General features: G+C 48.7%; 1 protein-coding gene across 1 annotated transcript; it reads right to left on the bottom strand.

The window, feature by feature from the left end:
* Positions 1–10951: 10951 nt before the first annotated feature.
* Positions 10952–13871, bottom strand: CD79B (CD79b molecule, immunoglobulin-associated beta). Its single transcript, XM_006833579.1, has 6 exons — positions 13805–13871; positions 13133–13186; positions 11941–12252; positions 11546–11664; positions 11162–11203; positions 10952–11050 (listed from the first exon to the last, which is right to left on the bottom strand). Exons 1-6 carry the CDS (start codon positions 13869–13871, stop codon positions 10952–10954), a joined length of 693 nt encoding a protein of 230 aa, XP_006833642.1.
* Between the last annotated feature and the right edge of the window lie 220 nt (positions 13872–14091).

Here is a 14091-nt window from a genome sequence, read left to right on the forward strand (position 1 = left end):
ATCTTCTGTTCTTCTAGCCACTCCAGGCTGGTCTGCTTGTCCTTTCAAGTGGAGATTTCCCACTTCAGAAAATTCTGGATGGGGTTCAGGTTTCCACCTATGGTCTTGTGCAATGCAGAGGCTCCTCAGGAAGCATCCTTCACTGGGCAAGTTGTAGCCCCATTTTAGGTATTCCAATCAGTTTTAGGCAGAAGACGGACTTACAAGCTTTCTATGGTGATATTTCTGGCCATTCCTTTCTCTCCCCATCAAGTATCTATTTTATAATGGTATCCAAGGGAAACCAAGATTCAAAGGACAGCCAAGCATCTTAACATTATTTCCCTCCTTTTGCCCATTCCAACCGTGTCTCAATCCCTATATCCCAGAGCCCTGTTGTTCCAAGGTTGTGCATACATCATTTTTCACCTCTGGCCCACTAAGCCCATAAAAACCTGCCTAACCATACTCCCCTCCACCTTGTTCTTCCATTCCCCTCCCCCTTCTTGTGGATTATCCCCCTCCCTAGCACCCAAACTATAGAATTTCATTTTATTTGTATCCACAATCAATGTTCATGGAAGCAGCAGTAAAGAAATCAAATGACGTTTTGCATTGGGCAAATCTGCTGCAAAAGACCCCTTTAAATAAAGAGCAAAGATGTCACTTTGAGGACTAAGGTATGCTGACACAAGCCATGGTATTTTCAATAGTGTCATATGTGTGTGAAAGCTGGGCAATGAATAAGGAAGACAGAGAAGGATGAACACATTTGAATGATGGTGTTGGTGAAGAATATTGAAAGTACCATGGACTGCCAGAACAAACAGATCTATTTTGAAGAAGTACAGCCTGAATGCTCCTTAGACTTAAGGATGGGGCGACTTTATTTAACAGACTCGTGGACATGTTATCAGGAGGAACCAGTCTCTGTAAAAGAACATCATACTTGGTAAAGTGGAGGGTCAGCTAAAAAATGAAGATCTTCCCCCCCAGTGAGATGGGATGGACATAGTGGCAGCAACAATGGGCTCAAGAATACCAACAATTGTAAGGACGATACAGGTCCAGGCAGAGTTTTGCTCCTTTGTCTACAGGGTCACTATGAGTCAAAATAGGCTCAGGGTACAGTCCTGGTTATTTAATGCTGCTGTACAGAAGTATAAGTGGATGGTGTTAATGAGCAGACGTTTATTCTCTCCCAGTTGGGAAGGTTAGTCCAAATACAGAGTGCTGCCTCCAGAGGGAAGGCTTTCTTTCTTTGTAGGCTCTGGGGAAAGGCCCTTGTCTCCTTTCAACACTGGTAGGTAGGCCCAGCATTCCTTAGAGATCCCCATATGTCTTGGAATCAATCTTTCCTTGGCTATAGTAGCTTCAAAGTACAGAAGGTCCAAAGGACACACTCCATTCTGGGCTCTTCTTTCTTAGTGGTTGTCGTTAGGTGCCTTCAAGTCAGTACTGACTCAGTGACCCTATGCACAACGGAATGAAACATTGCCCGGTTCTGGGCCAACCTCACCATAGTTGCTATGTTTGAGCCCATTGCTTTTCCCACTATGCCAATCCACTATCTCATTGGGTGTCTTCCTCTTTTCCTCCAACACTCCACTTTGTCATGATAAAGTTTAAGCATGATCTCCTTCTCCAGGGACTGGTCCCTCCTGATGATACGTCCAAAGCATGAGAGATGAAGTCTGGCCATCCTGGCTTCTAAGGAGCATTCTGGCTGTACGTTTTCCAACACATTGGTTTGTTCTTTTGGCAGTCCATGGTACTTTCAATATTCTCCTCTAACACCATAACTCAAATACATCAGTTCTTCTATGGTCTTCCTTATACATTGTCCAATTTTCACATGCATATGAGGTTATTGAGGATACCATGGCTTGGGTCAGTTACACCTTAGTGCTCAATTTGACATCTTTGCTGCTGAACACTTTAAGGAGGTATTGTGCAGCAGATTTGCCTAATGATTTCTTGACTGTGGCTTTCCACGAGTGTTGATGGTTGAGCTGAGCAAAATGAAATCTTTGACAACTTCAATCTTTGCTCCATTTATCATGATGTTGTTTACTGGTCCAGTGATGAGGATTTTTGTTTTCTTTACATTGAGGTGCAACCCATATCGAAGGCTGTGGTTTTTTATCTTCATCAGTAACTATTTTAAGTTCTCTTCACTTTCAGCAAGCAAGGTTGTATCATCTGTATATTGCAGGTTGTTAATAAGTCTTCCTCCAATCTTGATGCCACATTGTTCTTCATAAAATCTAGCTTCTCAGATTATTTGTTCATTATACAGACTGAATAAGTCTGGTGAAAGGATAGAACCCTGGCACACACCTTTCCTAATTTTAAATCATTCAGTGTTCCCTTGTTCTGTTCACATAATTGCCTCTTTGTCTATGTACAGGTTTCTCAAGAGCACAGTTAAGTGTTCCAGAAAACTCATTCTCCTCAATGTTGTTCATAGCTTGTCATGATCCACACAATCAAAAGCATCTGCATAGTCAATAAAGCACTGGTAAACGTCTTTCTGGTATTCTCTGCTTTCAGAAGGTCCTTCTGATCTCTATTCACTTCTCTCCCCTTTATCACTTGTAAAGTAAAAGGTATTAAGATTGAACCCCAGGGAAACTCCCTGTACATTGGATCAGGGCTATGATGGAATTATGGGTGTTGCATCCCACCCTTAATCCTCCTACTGGCTTATCATATCAAATCACATCATGCAGGATTTTGATAGTTAGTATTTTGTCAACTTGACTGGGCCACTCAGTGGTTTGGCAGTTGAGATGTAATTAACCCCATAATGAGCTCTAACATAATTAACTTGATTGTAAGATCTGCTATGAGCAGTCAATCAATTGAAAAGATGATTCCTCTGGGGTGTGGCCTGCTTCCAAAATATTCGACACTCAGGTGAAGAAGCTCTGCTGGGTCTGGGTCTTGCATCTGGCTCATCCTCGAGCCAGTGACCTGCTCTATTACCAATCAATCCTGGGAGTCCTCCACAGCCTGCCTTCTGATCTGCCAGACCTGCCTGCCTGCCCTCTAACCTGCTGATCTTGGTTCATCTGACCCAGACTTGGGACTCTCTCACCTCTACAACTGTGTGATCACTTCCTGGACAGCAAGGTCACTTTGAGCCACTAGCTGCTCCTTGGAAATCCTATATAGGGTTACTATGTGTTGGTATTGACTCAATGGCACTTACCAACAACAACAATAACACACACACACACACACACACACACACATACACACACACACACACATATGTAAGTTTCACAGGTTTTGCTTCTGTAGAGAACCCAGCCTAAGGAAGGGATCATCACATAACTGTCAAATTACATGACTGTCAAACCACTGAGAACCATGGGCCAGTCAAGCTGACACATTTTGTGGGGACACAGTTAACCCATGACAGCACCTAATAGTAACAACAAAACCACAGCCTCTCACAGGAGTGAGCACAGCAGGAGCCCGAGGGGGCACTTCTCGATGGCCGTAGAGATGGACATGAGTGAAGTGTGGCTGAGGTGTCCCATCAGGCAATTTACTGCCAAGGACAGGTGGGACCAGTGGGGTGGGAGAGTGGACACCTCCTCTCACCAGACCTACTTCTATTGATCCTAGAGCTGGTTGTTCCAGAGGATTCTAGGGACTGTTGGGGATACACCTTTATGAAAGACAGGCTACCATGGCAACCACTGTAACCAAAGAGGGACGAAAAGAAGGGTAGACCCTTGTGGGGTATGGAGGTTGCTATTCCTTTTGCTTAGTTTGGACCTTTTCTGGACTTTTACTGATGGAGACCATATAACAATTCATTGCTAGTAGAAAATAAGCTTCTAATTAGACTTGGGATTTTCCCTCTAATTCTAGGATTGGCCACTCTTGCGGAACCACCTAAGGCCAGATCCCTGCCTTCTCTGGGTTCAGAGGTTGTTTACAACAGCCTCTATGTGGCAGTGGAGAGAGGCTGGGATTAACATCTCGGATATCAGCCTCAAAAGGTTTGGGATGAATTTCCCTAATTATTTTGAATTTTTAAAAAAAGAATGTCCTCTTAATTGTTTGGGACCCATGCATTTCTCTCAATATGCCTAGAAGTCCTTTATATTTCCAGACATGACCTAGGGTTCTCCAGAAGGTCACGGTTGTGTTCTTGGTTCTAAAGTGGTCTCTTTCAGATTCCAATCCGTGGGGCTTGGGGAAATCACAATGATCAGAGACTTGCTCTGATGGCAAAAGGCCTGTTCTCGCTCCCCTTGTGGTCACCTGAAGCCCATGCTCCTTGCCTCTAGCTCTGTCCTGCTTCCTTGAGGTCAGAGGCAGGTATTCCACCTGGACACACTCCACCTCCCCTTTTCCCACAACATCCTTTACATGTTGTGTCTTAGCACAAGTTGATCACTTAATACCATGAGTCAAGTTCTTCAGAGAATATTATGTGGGGATCCCCAAGGGCTTTTCCAGGGGAGGTAGGGAAGTAGATAAAGATTTCTGAGTGCCAACCAACCATGTGCCAGGCACTATATTGAGTCATAGGGGTCATGAGGTCCTTTTTACAGCTGAAGACACTGAAGGTCAGAGAGATAATGTCTCTTCCCATGGTCGCTCAGCTAAGTGACAGCTGCCCCAGGTTCATAGTCTTTCCATGGTGCTAAGAACCCTGCTTAACCAAAGGCAGTGGGGTGTCTGGGCATAAACAGAATTTTCCCCAGTGCAGAGCTAGTGGGCTAGGACTCAAGTCCTTGTGCAGAAGATGCTCAATGAAGGTTAGGGAGATTGAACTTCAGCCTCAGAGGGAGGTACCCACAGACAGGGTTTATGAGGCTAAGAAAAGGGGTAGACAGAGCAACCTGATGGGCTGACTGGTGATCAGCCCCTCCACCCTTTCCATTTGTACTGCACGTTTCAGTGTTGATTGTGTTTTTACTTCCTCTGTTTCATTGGACCCCAGAGTTTGCCACATGATTTGGCCAGGGGCATGAAGGAAGGGATTTGGAGGGCTAGAGGTGAGACACTGCTGACTATTTCCGGGAGTGTTGTTTACACTGGATGAGGGTCTTTGAACAATTTGGAAGCACCTAATAATTTACACAGCTAGATATGCTAAGTAATTTCCATCTTGGGAATTTTTGCCTGGGAAAGAGTCCCACTGAAAATGAATAAGTCTTGAGGTATTTCCAGCCACTGTGGGAATTCTGGGGTGCTTTCCTGATACTTACTGTCAGTTGGACATAACCTCTCCCTCTTTTGACCTTGCTCTATCCATGGATGGAGTCCTGGTGTGGCGCTGTGGGTTAATGTGCCAGACTGCAAAGCCGTTTGAACTGCAAGGTCGACGGTTCAAGCTCACCAGCTGCTCCTCGGAAATCCTATACAGGGTCGCTATGGGTGGGAATCGACTCAACGGCACTTAACAACAACAACAATCCATGGATGGTTCGAACTGTGATTGCACTCAGCTGCTATTCATGAGGTTGAAGTTTCAAGTCCACCCAGAGGTGCCTAGGAATAAAGACCTGGCAATCTACTTCTGCAAAAGCAGCCACTGAAAACCCGGGAAAACAGTTCTACCTTGACATGAGGTCTCTTTGAGTTGAAACTGACTCAGTGGTCTCTGGCTTGTTTATGGTTATCTGTGCAAGCTCATTGAGGTTGGGTTCATACCTTTCATCTGTCCATCCATTCACTCATTCTTTTATTCAAGCATTAACTTATTCAACAAATCCCTATTGCCCCATATCGTGTTAGGCACCGTACTGGGCATATAGCATACCGAGATCAACAAAAGACACAATCCCTTCTCTTTCGGAATTTACAGTTGACTGGTGAGATAGAAAACAGCAAAGAAACAAATATATAATGGTAAAGTACATTAAGGTGGTGGCGCAGTGATTAAGTACTCTGCGATTAACTGAAAGGTTGGTGGTTTAAACCTACCCAGTAGCTCTGTGGGAGAAGAATCTGTAAAGATTCTAGCCAAGAAAATTCTATCGAAAACTCTATCACATGGGGTTGCCATGAATCAGAATGACTCCCCTGTACCTAGTAGCAAGAACAAAACATGCAGTAATTTCAAATTGTGAAGACGGTCTTGGAAACAACTAAACTCTAAAGATGGGAGAATACCACGGGAGTGAGAAATTGCCATGGGCCCCGCCCAGATGACAGCTGATTGGTTGGAATGCAAACGCCCGACCAGCCTGGATCTGCAGGGAAGATTCTGTTGTGTCTTGAAGTCCTCCCACTAGGATAGTTATTTAAAAATAACGAGTATACTGAGACAATCTCTAAACCTTGGATCAAAAAACATTCCCTGAATTTTTCTTAAAACCAAACGGTAGTTTATTTGAGTTAGTAAACAACGTCTTCCTTGAACATCGTACTTGTGTAAGAATTCTCCATGCAGGATCAAATTGGCCACAGCAATTTGAGAGATTAGATAGGACACCTAAGGGGTTAGTGAGTTTATGCTAATGAGGGAGGAAAACTTTGAGAAGGTAATCAATGTTACTGAATTGTATACGTTGAAACTATTGAATTGGTGTATAGTTTCAACAATAACAGCAACAGAAATAAAATAGATTCTTTAAAAAAAACAAAAAGGAGTACAGGAATTTACAAAGCCCAGCAATATGTAAGTGAAGAGTAAAACCTGCAAAAGCTGGAATCGGTGTAAGGTGGAAACCCGTCAGGGACGGAACGCTAAAAATATTTTCTACTAACTGAGAGCGATAGAAAGGTAGTAAGATTGAGACCTGTCAAAGGCAGAAAGCTTGTGTTGTTGTTTGGTGCCATTGAGTTGGTTCCTACTCATAGCGATCCTATGCACAACAGACAAAACAAAACAAAAAACAAAACTGCGGATCCTACCCCATCCTCACAACTATTGTTATGCTTGCGCACATTGCTGTTGCCACTTGTGAGATTCGGGAAAACAAGGCAGTCCTGTTGAATTCTGGCTCTCACACGTTTCACCAGACAGTGTGCTGTGCTTAGGCTGATTCAATCGGAACTCTGGATGGACAGGACCAGAACGCTAATGGAGACTCAACGGCTATCTGGTCTCCCTCGCTATGGCCACAGGGAGAAGGTGCTGGGAGGTCCAAGAAAAATGTCCTATAAAAATTTTTTGCTAGGGACAGCTTAAATGCTTTTTTTAATGAATCCGTGTGATTGAATTCAGGATTTAATGCTTATTAAGTTTTATTCTCAGTAGCATTTAAGTTTCCAAATACTGGCTTTTGGGGTAGGGAGACACCACTAGGGTGTCCCAAGAGGAAGTTTTGCTAGACCTAGGAGCAACTCAGAGACCTGGGACACCCCAGGAATGTTATAGAAGCAGCACTGAATCCAGCTATGGAGGCAAATAAAGAGAACTGAGCATGTGTGGATGGAAGGAAGCAGGGGATTGCAGATGGCTTTGGAGGACTGGTGCCGAAGACCCAACCAGACCAGACCTCTACCACTTGCCTGTGACCCCAAACAACAGCAGCGTTTCTCATGTTGTGTTGTTTTTCTCTCACCTCTAATTTTTCTGGAAAAACACCCAAGCCCTTGGGGGTGATCACCCCAACCTTAACAGCACCTGCAGCCAGTGGGCCGGAAGTCAAGCTAGAATGGAGGAGGAACTAGCCTATGCTTAAACCACTGCCCCGGGGGACCTGACTGGATTCCCCCAGTGAGCAGTGGGGCATGTGCCCACCCAGGGGGCCTAGGACTGTGCTCTGGGAGAAGGGCCAGAGATAGACCCCAGGGCTGGGGAACTGGAAGGGTATCCAATGGCCGGACCTCTCAAGAGTGCATAGGGGCACCCATTCAGGCCCTATTAGAAGGGGGTTGGGTGCACCAAATGTTTCGAAACTTGTGAGCAATGGAAAAGCAACCCTCTTCACAACACAAAGCTCTGAAAGTGCCAAAGTTGACCCACAATTCCCTGCCTCTTTCTTCCTCCTCTAGCTCAAAATTTTATTGCTATGAAGCCCATTAAGGGAGGCAGCTGCAATGTGTGGGAAGAATGCTGACTTTGATGTCAGATTTCTGTGAGCTGTCATGGTGACTTCTGGGAGCCTCCATTTTCCTCATCTGTAAAGTGGAGAGTCCTGGTGTGGTGCCGTAGGATAAACACTGGACTGGTAACCAAAAGGTCAGTTGTTCAAACTCACCAGCTGCTCCCTGGAAACCCTATACAAGATTGCTATGAGTCAGAACTGACTGGGCAACACTTAACAACAATAAAGTGGCAATAGTGGGGCCCTCTCCAGGGTTTTGCTGAGGCTTAGTTATTTGAACTGCAAAGTTGGTGGTTCAAGCTCTCCAGCTTGTCCTTGGAAACCCTATATAGGGTGGCTATGGGTTGGAATCCACTCAACAGCACTTAACAACTACAGCAATGAGCAAGATAAGGAATCCTGGTGTGGCGCTGTAGGATCAGCACCGGACTGTGAACCATAAAGTTGGCTGTTCAAACCCAGCAGCAGCTCCTTAGAAACTCTATACAAGGTCACTATGAGTGGGAACCAACTGGACAGCACTTAACAATAAGGCAAGATAATATAAATGAATGTGGAAGTGCTCAATTCATTTTTGCTGTCATTTAAGAATTGCTCAAATAAGTGTTTGTTCAGCCTAATAAAAAGATTTGGTTTCTATTCTGCCTCCTGATTGTAATGGTGATTATATATGTACTAGAATTCATAGACCTTCATGACAAAAGAAAAAGACAATTTTATTGTCTGATCATTTCTGGAAAAAACATTCAGTTTGGCTCCCTACCCTCAGACAGGTTTTATGACTCCCATTTTACAGATATGGAGTTCTGGTGTGGTGCTGTAGGATAAGCACTGGATTGCAAGGTTGATTTGAGCTGTAAGGTTGGCGGTTCAAACTCGTCAGCTGCTCTTTGGAAGTCCTATACAGGGTCGCTATGAGCTGCAACTGTTACTGCAGCAACTTAACAACAGCAACAACAATTTTACAGGTAAGACATTCATCCTCCTCACCCAGCATAGGGATGTATGAGATGGCCATAAAGAACAGCTAAATGGACCGGGGGTGGGGGGTGGGGCAGGGCCAGAGGTGCCTTCTACACCATAAGCCCCTGGAAGCACATACCCTTTGGGGAAGATGACAGAGTTGTGGGGAAGGACCAGCAGATCAAATTTGTCAGTAAATCCTTGACAAATTATTTCATAGTTATTCAAAGATATTAATAAATGAGTCTTTTGGTAAAGCCAAGGCTTCCCCCACCCAAGGAAGCCCAAGTAGGGGGAGACCCTGCTGGGGGGGAGAAGTGAAGACTCCCCCCACCCACCCTGGCCCTGCGCCCAGGGTCCCTGGTGGAGGGAGGAGGACAGAATTAGCGCCATTATGCAAAACAGCAGGAAGGAAGGGCTCCAGCTCAGTGGAGGCAGATGCCCAAACAAGCCAGTTCCCTCTGGCAGCCCTGAGCCAAACCAGGGACACAGAGTGGGCACCCCTGAATGAGGGAAGGATTGCCCTGTACCCCACAGCTGGACTCAGTGTGAGTTCTGCCCAACATCCCCTGCTAGGCCAAGTCTGGTTAAAGGTGATTTAGGGAATGTGGCTACAGCAGTGGCCTCACACACGGCAATCATTGTGAGAATGGTGCAGGGTCGGGCAGTGTTTCCGCTGCACAGAGGGTTACTCTGAGTGGGAACCTAAATGACGGCCCACAATAACAAGGCGACCCAGAGTATGAGTGGCTGAGAGGCATCTTGGGGTCCCCCAAAAAGTCAGTGGGAAGGGATGGCAGCCGGTATTGCAAGCAGGCTTCACACACGGAAGCTAATTGCATTTATGTTCCCAGCTGTGAGTTGCTTTCAGCAGTTCCCCAGATTGGCAGCTTGGGGCCAAATTGGTAGGGCTCTGGGGACCACTTGTGAGGGCTCTGGGGCCCAGGGGGCCTCTGATATGATGCTGGGAAAGTCTGAAGGGGTCACCTGACTAAGGAGCCCCCAAACATCACCCCCATAAAGTCTCCCTCTTTTGGATGATCTCAATCTACTCTGCCAGCTTCTGGATCACACTTAAAAAAATAAAAAGTCCCTGGCTTGGTAGGGGGTGGGTGGGCTATGTAGAGGCAGGGACACCTTTCCCCTTAGGAGGTCTCCAGTTTAACTGGAGAACCAAGACCAGCAGGGGGGTAGCGGTGAGCAGCCAAGACAGGGACTGGTCTGAACTGGACTTGGGCACTTCAGGCAGGCTTCCTGTAAGTGGAGGGTCTTGAATGACAGCAGGGTTGGAACAGGCAAAAGGAAGGTGGGGAAGGGTAAGACCCTTCGGAGCTCTAGAGAACAGGACCCAAAGGATGCAGGCTGAGTGTGTTCCTGCTGAGGGGACGGTCCTCCAGGCCCAGTTAGGGGAAGATAGAGGGCCATGCGTCCTAGCTGTTGTCTCCTTATAGCCCCCTGCAGACTCCCCTCCACCTCATAGTCATAGATATCACAAGTCTGTGTGGGTTCTCAAGACACATCGTTTATTCCATGGGATAATGGGTTCCAAGCCTAGGAGCCCTGGTTGGGAGAGGATGGGAGACAACAGGGAGACAGCTTTCAGTGGTCATCAGGGGCCATGTCGAGGGTCATGGCCTTCCCAGGCTCCCCAGGGAGCTGGTCTATTTGAGTCCATTTGCAGGTTCCAGACAAGTCTCTGCCCGTCCCCCCATCCCAAATATGAGGGTGCAACCCACAAAGCACCTTCAGAAGTCTGGTTCAGTCTATCCCGAGAGTCTCTGCTCCAAATTACTGTCCTGTATCCCTTTCAGTTCAGTCCCTATGGGAATAGCTGGGGACCAGGGGCTAGACTGGGAGGCAGCTCTTCCATGCCAGCTTTGGAGGCGGATGGGGAATCCAGGGAAGAGGGAGCAGTCTAGGAGCCAGGCAGGCTCTGAGGGAGTCAATGGAGGGCTATGCCCAGAGGTGTGGGGAGGGCCAGCCCCTCACTCCTGGCCCGGGTGCTCACCCACTGACCACTTCACTTCTCCTGTCCGCAGAGTCACTATGTCCTCGTAGGTGGCTGTCTGGTCAATGTTCAGGCCCTGGAGACATGGAACGGAGTTCAGATGTTTGTCATGTGCCTGACCACATCAACAGAAGGTGACCGCTGACCATATGGGCCACACAGGGGCTGAGTCCATCCTGCTCCTTACCTCATAGGTGTGGTCTTCTTCCATCCCAATCTTGCTGTCATCCTGGTGGGGACAGAGTGGGGTGGAGGTCAGAGACTCAGCCTCCCCTAAGACCATCTGCTGCTGGGCTAGGTCCAGGGAGGGGTCATGGAAATGGGCTGGGGATGTGAGGGGTCAAAGGTCAGGTACACCCATGAGGCAAGAACAGAGACCATGTTGAATTACTCCTGCACACCCAGCTTGGCATGGCAGCCAAGCTGTACCTAGAGATAGCAGCAAACATTTACTGAGAGAATGGATGAGCCCAAGAGTGGTTGAATGAAAGAATGTGTGGTTGAGTAGGTTGGACTGGGCCAAGGGAAGGGGCAACGAGACCCTGCCCATGTCTGGCTGCCATGTGGTCACCTTGTCCAGCAGCAGGAAGATGGGCACGATGATGAAGAGGATGATAAGCAGAGTCTGGATCAGGATGATACCATCTTTGAGTGTGTTCCGCTGCTTCAGCTGGGCCAAGGAGCTGAAACCTGGGAAAGGGGTGGTCAGGGAAGGTGAGGCTAGAGTGGGAATTCTAGTGGGTCCCTGTCCTTCAGACCTGCAGTGGGGATGATCTGGTACACACCAGCATCTCTTCTGGGGGCTCTGAGGACCACCTCCACCTCTGCAGTGTAGCCCCTTCCCACTGTCATAACATGGACAGGTAGGGCAGGCCAGGCTGGGGTCTGGGAGGTGGACACTAGATGAACAACCCATGGTATCTCTGTTTCCCTTCCCTGATTGAAGTTGGGGGGCCCATGACCCACCCATGACCCGCAGCTCAGTGCCGCAGCCCCAGTGGATCGCCTGGGGCGACCCGAAACACGTCTGCTGGCAGAAGTAGATGCCATTGTCCTCATACTGGATGTCTCGGATGGTGAGGATGAAGATGGTGTTGTTCTGGGTCTGCAGGATGTGGCTGTGATCCTGGATCAATTCCTGGGGCTCCTGGTCCGTCGGTCGCTTCCGGAACCATTTCACAAGACCAGTGCCATTTGTGTGGCATTTCACCTCCAACGTGAAGCCCCGTTTCCGGGCTACAAAACGTGGGTTCTGCCAGATTTGGGAGCAAGGGCTACCTGTGGGCCCCAAAGCCAGGGTTAAAATCTAGCTCAAAGTCTTGTCTAGCCAGTCCTCAATCCCTCCTGGGTGCTGACTGAATCCCTTCTTCTGGCCTTCCTTTTCAGACATGGGGTGTGGGGACAGGCAGGAGATTAAGCATGTGGGAGTTGGGTCACCTGACAGGCCATAGGCCAACCCTTCCTGACTTCCCTCCACCCAGTTCTTTTTCCTTCACAAGATTCTTGAACCACCCCACTTTTTTCCATTCTCCTTGCCGAAGCTGACTCTAAACCTCACCTCCAGGACACGGGGCCTGGTGGCACCCAGAGGTTCCACAGCCCTCTGCCTCCTCTAGGTGCCCCCCTCCTGCCTCTACTGGATAAAGGGCACAACCTTCACCTGCCAAATGAGGTCTCCCCCAGCAGCCTAACCCTTCCCTGGCTTCTTGCCGAATTTCCCTCTCCTCTGTTGTACAGGCCTGTTCCACGGACCTTCTTTCTCTGCTTGGAAGAGCCTTTCCTAGAGCCTGTAACTTTTTCTAGGCTGCCCCTTCCCATCTCTTCCCCCTGAGCCTCTGAGCCCTTCACATGGCAAACTCCACTTCTAGGGGTTTGGTTCTGGCTGAGGCTGAACTCCCACACAAGACAGACCCAGGTCTGTCTCCCCACTCTGGGATCACCCCTCCATCCCTGGACCACAGTGCTTGTCTAAAGAGGGTGAGAGCTGACCAAAGCCAGGGTCAAGGGGGAGAGGAAGATACTAAGGAGGCTGAGGTTGGACATCCTGTGTGGGGAGACCCAGGTAAGGCCAGGACAACGGACAGTTATGAGACAGCGCATGGGACAGTAACCAACACTGGACACACACAAACCAGAAGGAGTGGGTGAGGGTGCCAACCTGAGGAATCCGGGTAGAGGCCCTCTGTTTTGGTTGCGGGCACCTTCTCACCTGCTGGGGAGGGAGGGAGGAAGTAGGCAGGGCCAGGTCAGACTTCCCTGTACACCCTCCATATTTTCAGAGCCACTTCCTCCTTCCAGGACTGCAGATTCCAGGACCCCTCAGCCCTCTCTGGACCCTGTATTGTGGGGGGCACCAGAAGATGTACCACCTGCTCCCTCTTTGTGTGACCAGCAGTATAGCCTTGAGCCAGCTGTGACAGAGAGGAGAGGAGTCACAGCTGGGCTTCGGGGTCTAGAGACCCTTTCTGGAACAATGTTCTCTCCTGCTTCCACAGTGCACTCCCTTAAGGGCCTCTCCCCAGATCTCCCCTCTTCTGTCAAGCAGCCACCCTGGGCCTAGCTCTTCCAGCCACCACCCCACCCTGGTGGTCCTCCAAGAGGAGTTGCAGGCCCTTCAGGCCCAGGGCAGTCAGACGGAAGGGAGAAGGAAAGTTGAGGCAGAAAGTGGAGAGAGGAGTGGGGAACAGAGCCAGCAGAGTCCGGGGTGGGGGTGGGGAGGGAAAGTAAAGACAGAAAGTGGAGAGAGGAGCTGAGGACCGGGTCAGCAGAGACTAGCAGGGCCTGGGGGTGTGGGAGGTGGGGGTAGGAGGAGTTCAGCTGGGAGAAGTACCTGATATCAGCAGCAGCACCACCACCAACCAGTTGCTGGGCGCAGGGGACAACGGCAGCCCAGCCATGGGCATTGCTCTGTTTGGACTTGGCCCTGTGAGCACGTCTGAGGTTCCTGGGGGGAAACGTGGAACTGCCCGGCTGCAGTCTGTATCCTCCCCGCCTCTCTCCACCAGGCCCCTTCCTGCCATGCAAATTGGGACCCAGGGGAGGCATCTGCTCTCAGGGGCTGTGGGGGGAGGCGGGTCTGTTGTCAGCTGGGCTGCCAAGGCTCAAGGTCACCTGGCT

This window comes from Chrysochloris asiatica, unplaced genomic scaffold (assembly GCF_000296735.1).
Source record: "Chrysochloris asiatica unplaced genomic scaffold, ChrAsi1.0 scaffold00007, whole genome shotgun sequence".
NCBI classification, from domain to species: Eukaryota; Metazoa; Chordata; class Mammalia; order Afrosoricida; family Chrysochloridae; genus Chrysochloris; species Chrysochloris asiatica.